Source organism: Austrofundulus limnaeus, unplaced genomic scaffold, assembly GCF_001266775.1.
Source record: "Austrofundulus limnaeus strain Quisiro unplaced genomic scaffold, Austrofundulus_limnaeus-1.0 Scaffold14, whole genome shotgun sequence".
Lineage (NCBI taxonomy): Eukaryota > Metazoa > Chordata > Actinopteri > Cyprinodontiformes > Rivulidae > Austrofundulus > Austrofundulus limnaeus.
In genome coordinates, this window is record NW_013952416.1 from 3,417,906 (window position 1) to 3,440,746 (window position 22,841).

Sequence of the window (22,841 nt, forward strand, 5' to 3'; positions counted from 1 at the left end):
TCTCCAATCTCAGCTTTTGGAAGCAATGCACAATAAACAGCAACAACAAAAACATTCCCAGGGCGCACAGTTTGGTCTGGCCTTTAGATTATCTTCTATACTTTGCACTTGATGTTGCTTTTTGCTAACCTCTTCTTTTTCTGTTGTGGTTCTGAAGTTCTTTCCTTTTCTTACTCGTACTTACCAGCTATAACATACATTTGGCACTTTTCCAAACCGGACTTTCCCCCTGCTTCTGCTCAAGATATGTCTAGGAAACTATGTACATTTTCTTGCATCTATTAATCCGTCTAGGCTCTCATACTAAAAACATTGCACAATCCACAGAATCCTACAAACTCTCTCTTCTATTTRTGCTTTATCTTCCGGATATTGTCCCCATCTGTAATTTCCAATCACCCTCAGCATGCTACTCTACAGTAATTCCTTTGGCACAGGTTCATCCTGTCTCCTCTTGATCGGAAGGACCACATATGGTCTCAGTTCTCGTTAGGCATTTTCAGAAAAATGATTGAGGGAATGAGGAGCGACTTTTCACAAAGACAAATTAATGACATTGAAAGAAGCTTCCAGCAGGATGCTAGCACTGACAAAGTCATTTGATGATTTTTTAAGACTTATTTACAACATATATTAAAAACATTTGAATTTTCTGCATCAGATTTTAACTTTAAATTGTTAGAAGAAAATATATTAAGTTGAAAACAACAATGAAGAAGATGAGAATAAAACTCAACAAATGAATCTAAAAATTTTAGGTTTAGTTACTGAGTGCATGATCTTTCATGCTTGTAAAACACTTTAAATTGGATCATTTTTATGACCCAATATTTATGCAAAGGTACAGACCACAGACCATTCATGGCCCGTGCTTGAATTTTTACATTTTAAACAATTCACTTCTATAAAAAAAATTTAACATTAGGAATAACTGAGTTTAATGAGCAGTCTCTTTAATATCATTGTTTACTGGCTGGGATTAAAATACTTTTGTTACCGTACTACACCTGCAGTAATAGGATGATGTAACAAAATCTTTGACTTAAAAAAATAAAAAGTTAGGCACATTTTTGCAAGTTGAGGAAATACATGCAGGATCAACAGGTCCTTTTCAGTTTAACTAAAATGTATCGGTCTTCATTTAAATGTATTTGTTTTAAATTGTGTGCGATTCAATTTTTTTTACTTAGTAAAAATGGTTTTGGTATTAAATCTTTGTATGTGACCACTTTTGTGGCTTTTGTTTTATTTTATTTATTTTTTTATTTATTTATTTATTTATTTATTTATTTATTTATTTATTTATTTATTTATTTATTTATTTATTTATTTATTTATTTATTTATTTATTTATTTATTTATTTATTTATTTATTTATTTATTTATTTATTTATTTTTTATTTTTACATTCCAACTGCTTTACTTCCTGGTTTATATGAATTTTGCTTTGATTCTTTTTTTCCCTTCAAAATTTCTACTCAGCTGTTGCTCCTTCATTGTTAGTTTGTCCAATACATAGTCTCCCAGGGCCATCTTTGTTCTCCACCAGTACATAGTCGGTACTCTTGTCCCTGCTGGTCGTGTCTGCTTGGAGCTTAATCAGCACTGTCATTTGGCTTTTCATCAGTTTGGGCTTCTGTTCTCTATCTGTTTACCGCAAGTTTAATGAACAACGTTGGATCCCACAATCTGCCTTCCAGTTGCCCTTTGTTTGGGTAAATCACCATTTCATAGGGCTGTGGTAATGTGATTCTTTTTTAAATTGACAACAAAAATGAACAAGTGAACATAGTCTTTTTTATTCTATTTTATTTATTTATTTATTTTTTGGCTACTTTCTTTTTCTTCTGATTCTTGAATATTTGTGGGGCTTAACAACATATTTTAAGCATTTTTTCTTTCTTCCTTTCTTTCTTTCTTTCTTTCTTTCTTTCTTTCTTTCTTTCTTTCTTTCTTTTTATTTTTCTATTAAGCAAAATAATCAATTCTCACCCTGGAACAAAACTATACTTTTCACTAGTAATAAATAAAAAAATCAAACTGTATGTACTAAAATTTAGATGAGTTATGAAGTTACAACTGAAGCAGAAATTTAGAGGCCCACCCTATTTTTCACTAACAACAGAAGTGTAGAGTAGTAAGTTTATTTATTTAAAACAAAAAAGAAGAAAAACACATTAGTGACCAACAATTTTATTGATAACACCAATTGGAATTGGAGGTTTTATACTTGCATGATGTACATCTTATGTACACTATCCTTGCAAAGCAACAGGCTATTTTGGGTGGCAGACTAAGGCACGAAGGACTGTTAATTATAAAAAAGGGGGATTTAGGTTAAATAAAATGAACTTATGTGTCTTTGATTTTACACTTCTGGTGCAAAATTATCATTTAAAGATACAGTAGAAAAACATTACAAGTGTGCACTATTGCAAGCTGGGAGAGTCAAAACATTACAGAAAGAAAAAATCTGTAATTCTAAGAACTCAAGATGAATCAGAGTATTAATAGGCTGAGTGGGTGACTGATAATTTAAGATTTCTTAATTGTGCACATCCAACTCCTTGCAAACAAACAGAAAACTGAAGCACAGGCTTAAAATGATGATACCACGTTTCCAGGTTTAATATGCTTTGTTATCATTAGAGAACAACAATTTGTTCCACTGAGCCTCAAGGAAGACAATAAAATAATTATAGTTATGCAGACATTCTTGTTAAATATTCATCTAACAATCAGTAGAGTGCAAGTGGATCAATAGCACTGCTTTAAAGTCAGTGCTAATAATAGTAATATGATGTGATTACCGATTAAGTACTCAATAACTATTCAACACTGAGATTATAGAACAGACTGAAAATATTGATCTACAAGGTAATAGAATAATGTGTATTCATACACATTACCYTCAGCTAAGAACAATGAGGACTTTGCATCTCACAGGCATTTATTTTGGAAGAAAAAGTTCAAATAAAAATCCAAAAGCACCTTAAGAAAACTTTACATAATACACACTGACATACAGAAAACATGTGCTCTACAACCATTATATGATAAAAACAGCACTACATCATTTTTTTTGTTCTTCAGACCCAAATCAGTCAACTAAGGCAACATGTACAAACATATTTACACAACCAGCGCGGCAGAAGACAAAGGATGCAGCAGAGATGCAAGACATAATCTAATAGTACACCTTTTACCATCACTGGATACCATCAACCTACTCCAGAGATGAGAAAAGCACCAGGGAGTGATATTCAAAAAACACAATCCATATCCCTTCTCCTTTTAAAGATGATGAAAATCAAAGACTTCAAAATAAACTAGAGGGAAAAGGGGATAGCAACAAACATGTCGGGCATTATCTATCTCTTTTCTCTGTCTCTCACTTCAAAGACAGGATATGAAGAATTCACAGCAGTAAAACTTTAAAGCACTTATAGGATGTAATCAAATCAATGCTGCAGGCAAGACAGAGTGAGCTGATAAGCAGGGGTCTCACCACCATCAAGGCTCCAATGTTCTTTGTCATCTTGCTGTCAAACGTCTAAATGGAATATAATGAAGAGATAATGGTTCTGTCTATCAGTAAATTCACCTTGCTTTGTTTTATTCATCTTTCACATTTCTCTAATTCTCCTTTTTTCTTTTCAGTGTTTTTTTTAAATGAACGTTTCCTCCATTTTATTCTCTTAAATGTTCTCATTATGTTTTTTGCTGTGTCTCTGCAGAGGTAGTTGAGTGACAGAAAAGGCTAAAACTAAAAAGAGACATGCAACAGAACAGCAGGCTGATTTTTGACATGACAGTGCAGGTCAAAGTAGTTCATTTTCATTCTTCAGTGTGAACAACAGGTTTTCCATGAGGTGAAACAGATTGTTTCTATGTGTGTATAGAGGTCAGGAATAAATAGGAGGCATACACGTGTTTGCACACCGGTCACCAACTCACCAGAACTGTGACAACTCGTAGCACAACTCCCCTCATGTTATTTTCCAATTTTCTGTCTGTCAGAGTGCCATTCAGTCCATGAACTGGGTCCCATGTGGCCAGCTGCAACACACACATACACACGCACAAGGACATTACAAAGTTAGGTTTGCAGAAATCTTTGTATACAGTATTAAATTTATAAAGAACAAAAAAAAAAGGTCAAAGATGTTTCAGGCATAAATTATTTTTTAGAAAATCACATGATTTTTCTGAGTTGCAACATAAAGTACTAGTATGAGCCATGTCATTATGTTTGTTGGAAGTCAGTAACCTCATGTGTGGTATGACTCTACCACTTTTAATTTCCTTCTTTCCTTTGTGCCCCAGCCTGGTGTACAATGCCAGTTCAAAACAGGGTAAATAATGGCAAACGGACTGAATTTGTTTAGCGCTGTATCAAGTCCAAGGACTGCAAGGCGCGTCACACTGCAGACATTTACCCATACATACACACTGATAATGGTAAGCTGCAATGTAGCCACAGCAGCCCTACATATGTAATGCTTTTATAATGAGTCACAATGTTTTGTGCAATAGTTGAACATTTATATTATACTGCATTTGTATGTTGGTAGATACATAGATATAGACAAAGATATGAGAGAACTGAAGCTGAAGTCATTTTACATTTTTTTGAGTCATGATCCTCAAACTGCAAAGTTCTGAGAACTGAAACAGTTATTACATGTTCTCGAGTAACACCGTGACTATACTCCTTTTTCTAAAACACACCAAGAATTTGCCCCTAATGCAGTGTGGAAGTTGGTTATCTACTGTGCCATGAATGTAATGGAACAGCGGATAACAATAGTTCACTAATGGCAGCAGATTTTTGTATGACTCTGTGCCAGTCTCTGATCCACGTCTGATCATGTGCTGTGAGTGAGCGAACCAATTACTGTGTCTGACTGAGTTTGGGTATTATTAACAGGATTCTTTTCAGGCCAAGCAGAATGAACCTGTGAGTGGAGTATGGCTTACAGACCCCCAAGTAATGATCGCTGCTTTATGTTATAAACAAGTCTCTCATGCAAAGCTCTTCAAAAAGTCAAACATAGAAAACGCTTTATTCCAGAAACAAATCCGTATTTTTTTTTAACATAAATAATGCAGGAGAACACTTTGTGGAATATTTGATGAAGAATCCAAACATTCAAAGAACAACACATGAACACTTTACATGTGAAATATATATTTACAACTACTCATTTTATGTTTTAATAAGCATTTCTTTCTAAACCACATGCTCCATAGAAACAAATATATAATTAGTCAACTGCTTATAAAGCCAATATATGCTGCTTTAACTGCTAAATTCAAATATTATTTTTGTGAAAACTCAGATCAGTCACACAAACTAAAACATTTTGCCGCTAATAGTGCTAAAATGTTATTGATTTTCTCAAATCTCCTGGGTCTGATCTAGACTTATATGTATCAAATTGCATCATAAATGTCCAGTCTTCTCCATTGGAACACATTATATAATCCCTGTACTGCCTCATGCTTTCAATAAATTATTTTTAGCTTCATAGATCAAAGTAGACCGCCCTCCCTGCAGACAGAGAGCCAGTAGAAAAAAAAAGAAAAAGGAAAAAAAAAAGACATAAGTGATTTAGCTGTCTGAAATTCAAAGACAAATACACAACTGCACAAAATGCAGTGTGACACACACAACTTTGCACAGCATGACATCTGTTTGAAAAAAAGGGATAATACACACACACACACACACACACACACACACACACACACACACACACACACACTCATATTAGAGAAGCTTAGCTCTCCTGCTGCCCTTGCGGAAAGTAACGCATAAGTTAAGACTGATGCTGCGTTCGACCCTTGAGGGCACCACCAGGAGGGTGAAGGAATGCTGAAGGATAATCTATTTTTTAACAGATTAAAATTAAAGATGATTGTTTGACTCTAACAACTTTTGAGTAATTTACTTTTGAAGCCAAAGAAATGGTAAAACGGATCCAAAAGCAGTTTGTTTCTCATTTTTGAAGCATTTTTTCCTTAATGTTCTTTTACACTTAAAGAAAAGCATTTCTGAGAAGAAGAGCACAGACATTATCTTGGTAGACATAAAGTTTGTGAATGGGCAACTTTTTTTTTTTATTAAAAAGGCTGTATTACTTACCGGTAATAAAGAAAGTGCAGCTGACTAATAGGCCACTAAGAGAAAGACAGTTCAATTAGAGTTCATTATAAAGAAAGGTTTTGGGCAAAGTCTCCATTTTCAGTCTATTTAACCACAACACTGTCTGCAATGGCTTTTAAAAGCTGTTCTCTGTTAATCAAAATGAATAATTCTGAATAAGCTTTGTAGCTTGAAACTTCTTGTTATGACAAAAATAAAGTATCACAACTAGATGGACAACCAGTCCATCTAAATAAACACTTGTTGAACCTGTTTTGCATTTTTTCAGCCGACTTATCGCTCAACTATCCCACATAACAGGAAAACGTGTTTTATTTCATAGGTTGCTGTTTCATTTGTGCACTTCTTTGAGTAAGTTTGTGTTTGTAAATGTGTTCAATGACATTGACATTGCAGAGATAAAAAAAAAATACCCTGCATGCATCATTAGCATTTAAGAGCTCTTGATGAAAATAGTTTGAAAGTTAAATTACTAAAAACGTGGGCAGCCTCTCAATTTAACGTCGAGCTTAAATCAATAACACAGGCAGCTTGGAGCAACTAAAACCAAAGGTTGTACAGAAAGAAATGTCAGCAGCTGCAGTGATTTGAAAATTAAAAGACACAAGGAGTTATGACTTACAATACCCTAGTTTAAATAATACATAATGAGGTCCATTCAAAGGTCCTCCACTCCACATATCTCCAGGGATGTTTTTTAAAACATTTCGTCTAATTAATTCTCCTCTCTTGCCCTTATATTTCTGCTTGACTAATGTCCACCAACAGCAACAACCGTGTTACAAATGTAGAGCTTTGACACAATTTCAGTATTCTAGTGATGTATTGTTAACTAATAACCAGATAATTATTAACCTGAATTAGCTTGAGTATATTAAACAGATATTTCCATCACCAAAATAAATATCCAACAACTGTTATTGAAAGCTTATTGATAACAAAGTGTAGCTTCCTTTAATAGACACAACCAGATGAGACCTGTCACAGCTGGTTAGACATGCACAGTCTGTTTGATTGACACTCTTACTTTGCTAATGGCTTTATTGCTTCATGCACTATGACATTACACATGGAAATACAACCCTACTTATTCATTTTCATTAATGCAGCGCTAATTGACCTCACCCACAATCACCCAGTTTTCAGTGAACAAAATCATTCAAAACATTTGCAGGTGTACATATTGAGGTTGCTGTATAAAGTGTTAATCTAATAGTCATCGCAGCATTATTGTGACTTCAAATATTGTAAGTCACTAAATGTCTATCTGCATTAATTCAAGTTGTGCAGACACAGATGGGTAAATTTTTTGCTGTTATTTTTTTTCAGCCTGTAGGTGGAGATGTGGAGCTAGCATGACAATATACATTATTTTTTACCCCGTTTGTTTCTAAACATGTAACTGTATTTGTAATATTTTTTCTCTGATGGTGAGCCAACTCATAGTTATTTAAAATTCCACAAAAAAGAGAGGAAAAACTTCAGTGTATTTTTTTCTTGCCACGATCTCAATGCCTATACACAGCCTTTGATTATAGTGTGTCAAGTGTTTTTAATATCTCTGTTCTTCTATACGRGAATGCAACCTGTGATTCTGTCCAGTTAGTTAGGTTCAACATAATTATGAGTGTGTCATTTTCAGAAGAAAAGAGTGTTCATGTGTCAAGACACACACCAAGAACACATTGGAAGAAAAAAAAACATCCATAGGGATGGAATTTATATTGAATTTCTCTTGGAGGCAGACACATAAGATGCAGAAGTGTGATGAGCAGGGATGAGTAGAGGCATTGTAAAACATGCTTCACAACACAGCAGTGTTGTAAGTGCTTGTAGAAATGTGACCATGTATAATCAATAAAAGATATGCAATGCAGCCAAATGCCTCTGGGAAAGCCAGTGGCAAAAAAAGGAAAGCATACTTTTATGCCAAAGCACACCTGGAATACAGACACACTGTTACAGATTAATTTACCTTGGTTACAGGGAAACAGCACAGAGGGAACAGGTTTAAAACTGCATCAGGGAAAGTGTTTTCTTAATGAGAAGTGAAAATAGACAGACAAATAAATCAGGACAAATGTGACTTTAAAACTGCATTAGAAAGCACGGTTTGCCATTGTGCTTTACTTTAAGTTAAAGCCCTAGAGAAGAGGTGATGAAAAGTCAAAAGGAAGTAAATGAACCTTAGCAASAACACTCACCCCTTGTGCACTGTAAGCCTTGTGAGCACAAACTCAAGATCAGAGTAAGATTTATTCATAAAAAAATTTCAAAATCAAGACAGCCTAATTTTTCCTCTGTTTCCTCTGCTCCTAAAATGGTTCATGTGACTTTACATTTTAAGAAATCTCTTTTCTTATGTTGATTGGTCAGTAAAGCAAGGTCTCCTTACAAACTGGATTTTTTTTTAGCTTTTGTAAAAATGAAAATCTCAGTTTTTGAAATTATAAATCTGCAGGTTGTTTGCTTGTTACAGCTAAATTTGATATTTTCAGCTGCCACAATTAGCAATCTAAAACCCACCATTGGAATCTAAGAAAAGTTAATTGAATTAATACTCAAATGGCCTTCTGTGAACTTTTCTTACAAGTTCAAGAGTTCTGAATAATCTGTTTATGCAAATGAGTTATATTTTAGGCCGATTTTGGGTGCAAATCTCTATGTCCGCTGTCAGCTTTGAAATAATTTAAATTACCTGTTTTACGGGTAACATTTATTGGTAGCACAGCTACCATTCACTACACATATAAATAATGTACCTCACTGCCTTTYAACATGTTTATCTGATATGCTATTTAATTCAGATGAACGTACTCATAACATTGAGTGATCACTGTTTACAATTCCTCTCTTTCATCCTCTTGACATCCTGAAAGCATGATAAGTCAAGGAAAAGATATGTTGCAACATTTGAACAAACTTCAATTTCCAAAATAAAAAAATAATTTAAAAAAAGTATTTATATAATATTCTCTGTAAAAGCTGAGCTCATATCAGAAGATTTTAAGTTTGTATTCACTAAACATGAGGGATGGTGCAGCAATTTCTATTAAGAGGAACTCATTTAATCACATCACTGTAGGATTTTGTAAACACATTTATGGCCCCTGGATGTACCCTAATAACCTAAACTAAACTAATAACCCAACATAAATGGGCAGTTGCTTGAATAGCTACACACAAAGAGACACGCACACAGCAAGCAATATTTGGTGCTGTTGGAAAAAAATAATTTTGTAACTTTCACACCTCCATCCTRACCAAAGCCTTTCACAAACAGAAGTGCACAGAGGGACCTTAGCTACATCAAGGGATGTGTAACTACACACATTTAAAAGTAATTGGACCATCGACCAGTGCTGTGGGAGGACAAAAGAGTCATTTACAGTCACAACAAAACCTTTTCACTCAACAGAACTCACCCACCTGTCCTACACACAAACACACAAACATAAACCCCACATGCTGTTTGGGATGTGGAGGCACAAACTCAAAGGGGTACTTCAAGATTTCATTCAACTATCACTTCTTCTGTCTCTGGCAAACGCATGAAAGCACACAATGAAACAAACTGTAGCTTTTAGTCTGATTGTTACACAAATGCCTCATAGCATATTCAAAATGCAATCAATAGCAGATGACATTTTGAGCAATAGAGGTGAGTAAGGTGAATAATACACTGACAAAGATTTGCAACTGAAACAAAATCGATGCACACAGAAAGCTGCAAAGATAAAAAAAGGATGAATAAATAAATATCACAATTATATGTCAAAGTCTGTTTTCAGTTCATTATAGTACCCTATGAAACTGGACCAAAGCTTGGATTATCTCTTCTCAACACATTTTCCCATACAGCATGAGCACAAACAGTGGAGTGGAATGAGTCAGTTTTATGATCCTGAGCAATGCTGACCTGCTGGTGTGAACTAGTCATAGCTCCCGGTGAGCCACGTTAGCATTCTATACTTGTAACTTGGGACGGAATGGTATGAAATCATCCCTTAAATTAATTTATTGTATTACCGTTTCACCTGTTTAACACTAGAGTGTTTCCTGCAGCCTTCGTAGCTCTGCAACGTGTTTAAAGACTGCCAAAACCCTCATGAGCTTACTGCTGCTGTAAAGCACCAATGGCCATACAGAAACACATACAAGCTATAGACCAGATTTATTCTCCTCCTCATTGTCGGCACACTCTCATCCTCTCACACCCTTAGGCATTTTAATGGTCGTAGACATGTTTTAAGAAAAAAAAAAAGCTGAAATGTCCCAGCATTTCCCTGCTGTATCTCTCTCCATCAGCCAGCAGAGAGGGCCAGTTTGGAGCAGCACGGCACTGGTATTAGTGCACAACCACCGGCCAAATCTCCATTTCATAGTCAATATGTTAATCCATTCTGTCATGAAACCAGGTCCCCAAAATGTTCTGTTCTTTTCCTTTCTCTTCTATTTTACTGCAGGTGTTTTGCCACAACATACACTACAGCAAAACTCAATTCCACTTTTAGTTGTTTTGTTTTACACTACAAAATAGAAAAGTAGTGTAAAACGAGAATAAAGAAAAAAGTGCATAAACTTTGTCTCCTAGTTCCACCTTCATCATTTCACACACCCACRACCTTGAATGTAGTGAAACAGGTTTATTATAAAGGCTGTACCTGGACACAAATAAAAGGAAATGCACATAGGCATTGTTCTGCTCAATTGCCTACGGCCCTAACAGATTTTTCAGGAAAACAATTACTAGAAAAAAATACAGTTTTTGCTAGCAGATAACTAATAAATGGTGTTATATGCCAGCTAATATTGTAAAAACATATCTTGTCCAAGTGAAATGCCGACATTTTTATTAGTGTTTGTCACTTTAGTGCAAATACATTTACATAATAAAAAGATAAAAAATAATCATAATTAAATAAGCAAAAAACCCAATAACTTAGACAAAAAATGTCTATTTCATTTTCTCTCATTAGCAGAATATTCAGACAATACAAATGAAAATAGCACAGACCTTAAAGCAATGCTTTCTCCATGCTAACAGTAGACCAGTTGCTGCATTGATGTGGAATATTAGACATTTTATGTGACTGACAGCTCCCTTGTATCATTTTTAAAACATGATGAACAAACTCAATTTAGCAATCCGCTTTAAACAARAAAAATAAATAAATAAATAAACCACATACACAGTTGCTCTGAGTCATCATCAGTCTTCCCTTGCTAATTAATATGTTTGTTGTTGTTAATCCCATGTCCGTCCGGTCACAAAGACCATCACCACTTTATCACATCCCTGAGCCGCAAAGCCASTTTACCTTTTCACATGTCAACCATCACGACTCTGATACCACCTCACTTGGCACAAAGGCAGGGGAGGGTTGACTCCCCCTGCAGCCTTGATTTGTTCACAAATCACACTGAGGCAGCAAGAAGGCATCTAAGACTCAGCTTGAAAGCATTTGATAAAAGAACCTTATTTTCTTCCAGTTTCATTACAGTGAAAATGGATAATGCAAAGCACCTCTGAAACGTTGATGCATAGACCTGAGCCTGCTGATGGGTGACTCTGAACAACAGTCTAAAAAAAGAAGCAAAATGTTTTTTTTTTTCCTGACACAGAAATCCAGATGTTTTTTGTGGTTCATAAAAAAATAAATAAAAAAGTGCTCCCTGAGTTCTTGTTTCCCTTTCATTCTTGTAATCACATGGTGCACTGGGGGGTGTCATACATAATGCAGACGTTTTTCTGGAGTGTTTTTGTGTTTAAAGCAATCAAACCGACTGATTCATGCCTTGCCAAAATGATTGCAACAATAAGTGGAATATTCCGCTCTTGGATAACTCTCTATAACGGCAGTTGAAAAGATAAACACTATTTATTCAGTCATTTATGAAGGTTTTGCTAAACAGTTATAATTACATTTAGTATTAGAAACAAAGTTTTTTTTGTAACGGTTAGTGTGAAATTTTATTTATAAAGTTAACTGTAACAACTGAGGTTTTCCAAAGTACAGTTCTGCCATATAAAAGATAACCATACCATAATAAAATAAAATAAAATAAAATAAAAACAAGAATAAAACAAAACCATTATAAAATTAGACAAGAGATCTATAAAATTATTCTTTGTTTTTAAAAATTACATCATATGGACAAAAGTATTTAATCTCACCTGCTAAGTGTTGGATGTGTTTCAGACAATGTTTGGGTCAGGCCCCATCTTCAGTAATGGGTGATTTAATGCTCCAGAATACCAAGACATTTTGGTCAGTGTTAAGCTTTGCAAAAAGACCCTTTTCTATTCCAACATAACTGTGTCCCAGTGCACCAAGTAAGATTATTAAAACATGGTTTGATGAGTTTGGAGGGGAAAAACTTGACTTGCACGAAACCTTAATTTTGACCCCATCAAGTACCTTTGGGATGAACTGGAATGGATATTAAACTCCAGCCTTTTTCCAGCATAGGTACTTGACTTCATAAATGTTCTACGGAAAGAATGAGCTCAAATTCTCACTGAAACACCTTGTGGAATACCTTCCAACAAGTGTGGAATTTGTTATGGCTAAAAAAAACAGAGGTACCAACCTTGCACCTATTCCATTTAGGCCCACAGACTGAACAAGTTCTTATGCCTTGTTTTGTGTGGAAGGAGTATAAATGGGTCTAAATGCTCACAGGGTTATACTTATAAACCAAATTTTTGAATGTGATTTCATTGTGCTCTGTACAATGACAATAAAGGCATCATCGTCATTACCAAATTCATGTTTTTTGTTTTTCTTTTTTTTTTTTTTATTCTGCTCCGCACTGCAGGGGTCACCACAGGAAATGAACTCAAACTAAAGATTTTGAAGTGTATTACATCAGAGGCCCTTCTTGACGCCATCTGCATTTCAAGACCAGAGACACCTACCTACATTGTACAAAAAAACACTATTTCTGTAAATCTACTATTAAATCATAAACAGTCTATTATAAAGGTTTTGGGGCTTCACTGTTTTTAATATTTTTTTCTCATATTTTAAATCAGTTTTGATTCTACATTCATGTTAACATTAATTAAAAATAGGAAACAAAGGGTCTGGTGTCAAAGTGTGAAGCTGGTGTCAGCTACATGGCTCTGTGTCTGCTGCTCTAACTCAGCAAATTCTCAGTAAAAGCTTCTTTCAGGAACACCACCTGGATATGACAAAGCACATCGGCAAGAGGCCCACCCATTGGAAAAGTACTGCAGTTAATATGTTTTAGCTGGAAACAAGTCAATAAAATTAAACTGATGCAGCAAGCAGCTTCGCTCTACTTTAACAGTATGAGCAGGTTTTGGTAATGATTGTGCAGTAGATGACAATGCCAAGATCCACTGAGATATAACTGTAAACAGAATTCAATTCTATCAGGCTGGATGATATATTATTTTCACACATGGATTTGCTGGCATGAAGTCAATGTCAAATCAATATAAAGTCTTAGCAAATGTTAGAATACAAATGCATGCTGTAACGTGGCATAGTGTTTTTTTTATTATTTTTGTAAAAATGCCACATCGAATGTGCATGGCAATTAAAGCTAAAACAGGTCAAGATATTTAGAATATTGCTCCTGTGTTATAAACAATTTTAAACCAGACGCACTCGGAGAGTGCAAACCTCCGCCAAGACCAATTTTCCCCATCCTGTAAGAGTTGATGCACAAAAGCAGAGATGGAAACACATTTGCCAAATAAGTTCTGACTTAGTGAACATTTAAGCAGGCAGTATGCACAGAATTTATTCTTGGTGGAGTCCAATGTGGAAAAAAAAGTCATACTCGTCACCCGACGATATCCATCGTCAAACTGGTGTCGGATTAAGCTCCTAAGTTWTCATCAGTCACATTTCACCATGTAAAACGTCTGTTTTATCCCCTTGTATGAGTTTGTAATGGTTTGACTCTCTTTATAAAGTGTTTCCTGGCTCTCCCCGTCTCCAAACTTTGAGGCCCGGCAGCTCTCTGTTTACAAGCCTAGTAGCAAGAAACTGTTTTGATTGGTTGTTTCGGAAATGTGGTGTGTTTGATGAAATGGGAAAAATAGGTTTCATGGTGCAGTCACGCACTTCCTGGTCACAAACGTTCTGTGAATGCACACATTATGGCAAAAAATATTCATCATTAAATGTGGTTTTAACATTACTTTTAGAAAGTTTGAAGTCCGTGCTGTCCAATCCAGCTCACTGTTTTTAACAGAAGCCCTGTGAAAGCATCACAGCTTTGCCGATCTCAGAGTGTTAAAAGAAAAAAAAAATCCTGTATCTGCATCGTGATCCAGAACATCACCAAAAATTAAAGGTATGTTCCTTGGCCCAGTACCCACATGTGGTAAAAATGTCATGACAATCCATCCATAAGTTTTTGAGAAATGTTGTCCACAGACAGAACGACAGACAGACAGACAGATGGACAGACAGACATACGCGACTGAAAACATTACCTCGCCCTTGGTGGAGGTAACAAAGGCTGTTGCAAGTTTTAATACACATTTCTGCAAAAAAAGGTAAATTTTTAAAAAAAGATATTTTGTACAAAGTCACAATGTGAACAAATGTTCAGGCACCAATCCATACGTCAGTCAGTACAAGCATTCAAAATGTTTAGGAAAAAAAACTAATTCTAACAAAAATCCATCTAAGACCATAAAAAAATGCCCAAATGGTTAAAAATGAGCAGCATTTGAGATCGAATTTATTGTTATTAGATGTTCAGGACCTGCCAGTATGTGGCAATATACCTAAAACATGTCAAATTTTTTAATATGTTTCTCTTTGCATAGAATTTCAAAGAAACCATAATGAAAATGCCAACAAGCAAAGAAGAAAATAGATAAAAGCAAATCGCAAATGAGATTAAGTTTATTGGTGTTAGATAATTTGTTCAGGACCTGCTCTGATACATTTTGACTAAGCTAGATAACATTTCTTCAACCTCGCTTCCTCATAGAATCACAGCAGGCACAGCAACTTGCAGCCAAACAAAGACCACAGTCTATACAAATCAATCATTAACAACAAGCTCTGCTCTGATTTCCCAGCTGAGCTGCAGGTTGTTACAGCCAGCTTGAATTGTTGGAAATGTCAGATTGTGTTAGCCTAAGTGTGTTGTCTGCATCCAATTCCAAGTTTGGGCCTTGATTGCTTTTAAATATAAAACTTTAAATGGAAAGTTTAATAAATTATCTCTTAAATTAGTGTTTGCCAGTTTTTAATTGACAAAGAAAAAATGCTTTATGAAACAATTAAAAACAATCTTCATGTAATGACTTCCTAGAAAAAGTTTTTTAATCAATTAACCCATGTTTCAGATATATTTAGCAATAAAAAAATATTGTTACATTTGATTCCATAAATTAAACCATGCAGAAACATAAAAAACATTTTATAATTATTACATGATGTGTGTCGTTATCTATGATTGTACTGTTTAGAAATTAATTGTCAAAACAATGAGAAAAGGTATAAGAAAAAAACTAATTTGTATAAAAAAGAAGATTGTAATACCTATATATATTTTTAATCGAATTCACTTTTTCAATTACCAATGTTTAAAAAACAAAATTAGAAGTGTCAGACTTGGGATTTAAACTTTTACCTGAAAAATGATCTGCCAGATTCTCCTAAAAAAATCTAACTCTATATGTGATATCTATTTAAACTCCTCTTTACGTCTTCCATCATTGCTCTGTGTTTCCCATGTGGCTGTGGTGAGTGCTGACAAGCAGATCAGAAAATTATGAGTCTTGCTTTTACCTCTGAAATCAGACTGTGAGGTGAGTGAAACGCTGACAGAGTGATGATCAACACATTACAATAATTCTGATGTGTTTTATTTTTCCCCACATCCCTTACATGTAACTAAGAAAAGCAATGTTCCACCTAGAGAGTTTACTTAGATTAAAATATATTTTATAAGCAAGGAGGAAACYATGTAAATGTACAAAATAAAAATAAAGAACAGCTCAGAAAAGTTGAGCTGTAAAAATCAAAGTAATACTTGGGATATAAATTCTACTCTCACATACATGTGGGGTTAGAAATTACACATGCACATGTGTTTAATAATGGAATGGAGAATGTGCCTTAGGAGGGTGGATTCACACCACCAGAGAGAAAAGATGCAGAACATTACTTTTTGTCTGCTGACACTTTTTTAATCAAAGGAACACRACAATAAGAAATCTACATTGACAAGTGATCCATCCTGACATTGACAAGCTTTCACACAGTCTTCTAAAAGTAATTATTTTCTGGGTCAACGCTAAACTGTGGAGGTTTTACTCTCCAAGGCTTCCACCACACTGGATGACAACCCTGAAATCATCCAAAAAGTCAGCCAGAGAGCGTATGTTCTTTGACGGGCTCTGATAAGGTTTTCTGGTGAGAACTAAGAATACATTGAGCTTTCCACTGCAAATGACAGAGTATGAGAAGTCGACAATGGTTTTGAGCATGCACAAACACGGGGTCCTGAATGGCAGGGTATCATCGTATATGTATGATCTGCGCACACTTGTGATTTTTATTTTTATTTTTTGAGAATTTAAAGTAGGACTGGACAAGCGTCTCATACCTAAACTATTTATGATCACGACAAGTGGGAATAAAAGTGTGTTGATGTGATTTTTGTGAAGGTAGRTTCTTGCTAGCATGGATTTTATAGCTTGCATTTGCATTTTTGATGTGGTTCGAGGACATTTTACCAGGATGGGCACAGAGTGTAGTGAGGCTGCAGGAGAACATGTTGAAAATGTGGGTAATYGCAGGAAAAAAAWARATAGATTTGGCAAGTTCCAAAAGCGGAACACTGTCATGATTGCCTTCACATTTAATATTTTCCAAATTTTCCACATTTCAGCTACATTTTAATAGGTAGTGTAGGTCATGGAGAGTGTAGTGGGGTCACCATCATGTGTGTTGAGAGCCAAAAGGAAGCAATATCATTACGTATCTTGCTGTTTTGCTTTTAATTCATAAAAAATAACACAAAAGACATGGATTTTAAAAATTGAGTCTATATCATACTTTTTTAATGTCGTTCATTTGTTCTTTCTTCACTCAGACCTCACTATATTCTATATTTGATAACTGTATACTGGGCAGCAGCACACCACATGCTGAACATTTGTTGTGCCACAGAAACAAYATCTTTTTTGTAGAACATTGCAGCATACTCTTTGCATGTTTGTGTTGCCTTAGCATGAGGAGAAACATTCTTAAAAATGCCAACCATAAAGGGATTTGGTACAAAACCATAGCCTGTAATTTCACTCATATTTGCATGATAGTCCATAATTGTGTTCTGGCTTTTTGTAAGATTTATTAAAAACTTTAAGCATAAAACGTCATTCAACGTGTTTACGAAAAACACATCATTTGACATCAAATTTAAAAATGCTGTGATTACTTGGTTTATTTTCTAACAATTAGAAAACCTCTGTATTAACATAATTTYAGTTATAATTGTATAGTGTTTATTACTGAAGCCTTCTGTTTCATATTTAAATTGAACATGAGTAGCTATCAGTATTTATTATTTTTAATTTTAATGTTGGCACAAAAGAATAATAAATAAATCCCATGCAAATCAATAGGCACAGCATAAGGTGTTTTCAAATGGTCAAACTATGAGCCCAGTGCACTGAGCAGTCCGTCAGCTATTTCAGTGACCTGGTTACTTACTTCATCACTATGACTCAGTCTTTAAAACCCTGACTGATTTGGAAGACGGCAGGCTGCTGGATACCACACACCAAAACTCTGAAGAAATGAACACTGACATCTGCAAAGTAACTGTGAGTGTGTCACATGCGTGAACAGTGAAAGGCCTTTTTTCACAACCATTCTGGCARAAGGAAACACTTGGCAGACTTCACTTCTCAGCTGTCCTACACTCTCATTAKTACACACATATTCCATTCTGTCATCTGTCACTAAGGATCCTCCTTTTGACTGAAATTTTGTCTCTGAAACAGGTATATCTAAGAACTGTCTTTGTTGGAACAACATAATGTTTGATCTCTTTCATAACGTGACACTTGAGAAGCACAAAGACAAAAGTTTCAGACAAACAGATGGAGATCTGAYGTTTGGAACAGAAGAAGACGGAAAAAATGGAAAGATGATGAGGGAAGTAAAATTAGGTCTAAGTTCCATATTTTCTATATTAACAATGTAAGAAATGTTAAGCAGCCAACTGTGGGTAGAATATGCCCACAGTATGTATGTATGTATGTATGTATATATATATATATATATATATATATATATATATATATATATATACAGTATATTCAGTTTAGCTCACAGTTTATAAACCTAATCATTGTATTTATTTTGAACTGACTTAACTGTTGAAGTCAGGACCACAGAGGTTGAGAGTAAATGTGGTAAACAGCTATAAGAAATCAACCAATAAGTTGTTTATTTTTGTCRTTAAGGTACAGGTGTGTTTATGGGTATGCAAATACCTTGGATGCGTGTGTATGTGTGGGTGTATATTCACACACATGTACTTGTGAGCCAAAGAGGCATGCAGTGCTGGTTGCTGTAATCCGAGGTTTACATGCTGTAAAGCTGCTGAAAGCCTGCAGGCCTTGCTGGCAGAAAGAAAGAGGGGGGAAACCAAAAGACAGAAAAAGAGAACATTACAGAGTACAAATTTATGAAAAAGAAAAAAAAAACTGCAGTCCAAAAGGAGAAGAGCTAATAAATGAAGGTAGAAAAGTAAATCTGAAATCCAAATGTGGGGAATAGAAATCTACACGTCTCGTAAATTAAGCACACAGATAAACAATGTGACAAGAAGTAGTGTTACTGTGCAAATATTGACCCTGATATTAATATAAAAACTGAAAGTGCTATAAAAGTAATTAGTTTGCAAAAAACTAACACATTTTTCCAGTTTGGGTTTAACTTTTCACGATGAAGTAGGGAGGAAATACAATGAGGAGCTGACAAAATGTGGGACATGGAGAATGGTTTTTGGAGGATCACTGACTGAACCTTCTGTAATCACCTCAGGATGTGTAACCACAAACACACACAGGAAAACACACACCGTAAATCCTCCTTGCTCATACAGCCCATGAGAGGATCGACTGTAAACATGCAGTTATTCACTCACAGATTATCAGTGATATGAATGTTTGGTATTCAGTTCTTGAGTAGACTAATATAGGCTGTGGTGGATGTGAGTCAGAGTGATATGTGTTTCTATGATTGTGTGCATGGAAGACAAATCAGAAAATAAATAGACATGAAAGGTAAGGGTAACAAATATATTTATTGTGGATAAAATCCCAATAAGTTTTTAAGTTTTTGAAAAAAAAAATCACGTCGTTGAAGCATTTGTCACACTTTGTGTTGCAGCTGTGGTCACTCTGCAGATGCTGCAAAGACTATTGTAATATTTGTTTTACAATTTCATTACCACTTTATTATGCAGTTTTTCTGTTGCATGGAGACAAGAAAAAATACAAATAAAAAATAAGACCAGCCATCACTACACTGCAGGAAGTTGGATGAGGACGTACAGAATGTGCTGAAGAGGAACAAGAGAGATAAAAGCCACATTTTCTTCCTAAAGCAAGAAATTGAAGGAACTTGAGCAAATGTGCTTCACAAAGACACAATCACAGGATTTTCAGGATTGTCGTCATTACTGGCTTTCATCCAGTTCCATCAAAAAGTAATACATCTGCAAGAGGCAATGAAAGAAACTGATGGCTGCCACTTTGATTAACAATAAAAATATGTGGCACTGAAGAACGTTACTCCAGCAGCACACATGCTGAGTTGTTAGCATACACAGTGAAATTTTTGAATTTCATCTTTATGACTGTTTCTCCTTCCACTAATCTAAAAAAAAGCACAGCTGGCAGGGTTTACTCCGACACCCAAAAAACTTCTGATTCAGCCTTTTAGGCTTATCTTGCAATTTTGTGTTAGTACTTTTGCTGAATTAAAACTTTCAGACATAAAGTCAATTTGAAAAGTGACTAAAGTAATAATCCTAATTTTCTTCCATGTGCTTTGTGAAAAAAAAAGAGAAAATAAATTATTTCAAACCCTGAGCTGTCAGATTAATGGTAAATGGTGAAATTAAACCTAATAGTCTATTGTTGCAAACTATTTAAAACAGGTGAGTTAAAATGTCTTACAGTGATTTATTTGTTTAGCAACATCGGTCTTTGAGGGTTAACTGCTGTCTAGAGAAATCTCATTAAGGCAAGTGTAGACTGTGATGTGGTGAAAAAATAACATTATGTGGAGAGTTTGATCTTAGTAATTGTGAGGGAGATAATTGGCTGATGTTTTAATAGGTTTGGGCCAATATTTACTGACTATGCGGTGCAAGAGTGAGTAGACCATGATTAGCCTCTGGAGGAAGTTTATACCTTAGAATAGAGCCATGCAACACATTGTTGTACCTGCAACACCTGGCAGTTGTCTTTTTCTAAAGTGACTAAAGCTTTTATAACCGTCTTACTGACTTCTGATCACTATCCACATGTTCTTTTATTTATTTATTTATTTATTTATTTATTTATTTATTTATTTATTGGTTTAGCTTGTTAGAGCGGTATTATTTATGCATGATGTTCGGGCTGCTACTTGGGCTCGTAGTATTTAATCACCATCCCCACCATATGTCACGATTCACAGCCTCTAATCCTTTCCCTTGTTTGATAATCCATGATCAATCCATTCACCCCTGTAGAGTTTCAATCCTGCTTCATATTATTGGCAGAGGTCTGCGTCTCTATTATCTGTAGGCCTGTTAACCCAGTCGTTAAATCTATGGTGTGTTTGACACAAGGACATGACTTTGGTATCAGACATCACTGCTTTTTCTTTTTAATAGCTTTGCTAATCATTCTGTCATTTGCTACCTCAGTAAAATGTTTACCAGGTCCGCTCTTGTTCATATACATACTCCTTTTATTCATCCATCAATGTAGATGCTACTGTATATAGAAAAGATTATCCACACTGACAAGACACATTATTTCCAGATTCACCTTTTCCTTTCTTCCATTCGCTGATCAGTCCTTCTCTCACCCATTCATTCATGCCTGTGATTTCTGCAAAAAAGCTGAGAGCTAAAATGGGGCCGCAACTTGATTTCATTTCCCTTAATCTTTGTGTCCACCCAAACCAAAATAATTTTGTAACTTGTCATTGAAAACTGTGGATTTTTTTGTGCTTTATTGTCCTCAGTGCAGTTGTGCTCCACCTTGGCTAAAAACAATAAACATTCTTTACAATAGCAAACAATTTTAAAGATTTTACATTTAGTATTGTGTAAAAGGTCTTACTATTACCTCATTTATTAATGTTTTGCTCGAAACTCAAGTGCCAAACTTACTGCTTTCTTTTTTTAATTGTCTTGGCAATGCATGCAGCYTGTCTTTAGAACATATTGTAACACCCACAAGTGGAGAACAATGGAAGAAGTGTCAGGCCTAAAAGAAACGTGAAGTCATAAACAGTATCTGGAAAAAAACATTTGCTTAAACTTTAAGAGAAAAAAAATTGCAAAAACACGATCCAGTCTATTTCATTGAACATCAATATTCTAAAATTTAATAATTATTTCTTTAAGAGTTCCATTGTTGAAGCAAAAATGAAATGTGCTTGTTAAGTGATTTTGTATTTTTCAATCTTTGTAGATGCAGCTAAAGAAATTGGGTARAAATAAATGGTATAAATAATAATAGTAAAAATAATTACAATTTAAAAAAATACCAATTTATGAATACATAGTTGACTAACATTTTTATCACAGGTACAAAGAACACTTCCTTGAATAGAGTGATTTCATGCATGAAGGATTTGTAGGTCAAAAATAAGTGGCTTACCAGAAAAAAATAAACAAAGGTATTTCATGGAAAGTCCTCTCAAAACAAGACTGAGCTTGACAAAAATAAAATTAAAAATGGCTATATCCTGAGCCTGAAGACCACTTTAAGCCTGGAGAAGTAAAATGCAAGGATTGTAACGTGCCACAAAACCTTTGCATGAACTGCATGATGGTCTGCAAAAATACACACTCATTAACCATTTCAATGACTCTAGAGTAGCCTACACTCTAAAATAAATTTTAAATGTTAAAATTCAAAATGCATAGAGGCATATATCATAAATACATCATTACATCTGTTAAAGTAAATCAAAGAASGTGGAGGCCTGGTATCCAAAGAGGTCTGAGTGAGAACTGAGTACAAATCACTGTGGCCATCCTTCCCTTCTTTTTTTTCCCCAACAAATCACATGATAATCATAGAATCCATGTGATCCATATGCTTCTGCTGCTGTTATGCATCAATTCCAGATTTCAGAACTCCTTATGTGCAGCCAACTACCAATCACAGAAGCAGCATTTTCTTAAAAACAAATGTGACTATTCTACTTTCCTTATTACGGCACTTTTGACTTGGAGATGAAACAGTATTGATAGTAGAGTTCCCCGGGATAAAACTTTTCCTGGCTTGTCTGAACAGAAAATAAGATGAGTAGCTGCCAGGCAATCGCTTAGTGTCACCCAAACTGTTTACACAATAGATGTCTTTGTTTGACGCTGCATTAAGATGCATTTCTCATGGGTTTTGTTTGACAGAAGGTAATATATATAT

The 22,841-nt window shown here is 35.0% G+C and overlaps 1 protein-coding gene across 1 annotated transcript in view; it reads right to left on the reverse strand.

Moving 5' to 3' along the window:
- Positions 1-22,841, reverse strand: part of grid2 (glutamate receptor, ionotropic, delta 2) — a gene marked incomplete in the record, with an annotated part of 448,996 nt that overhangs the window by 126,139 nt on the left and 300,016 nt on the right. Inside the window, 1 exon segment of the mRNA XM_014002727.1 lies at positions 3,958-4,059. Coding sequence (XP_013858181.1) covers positions 3,958-4,059 — 102 coding nt within the window.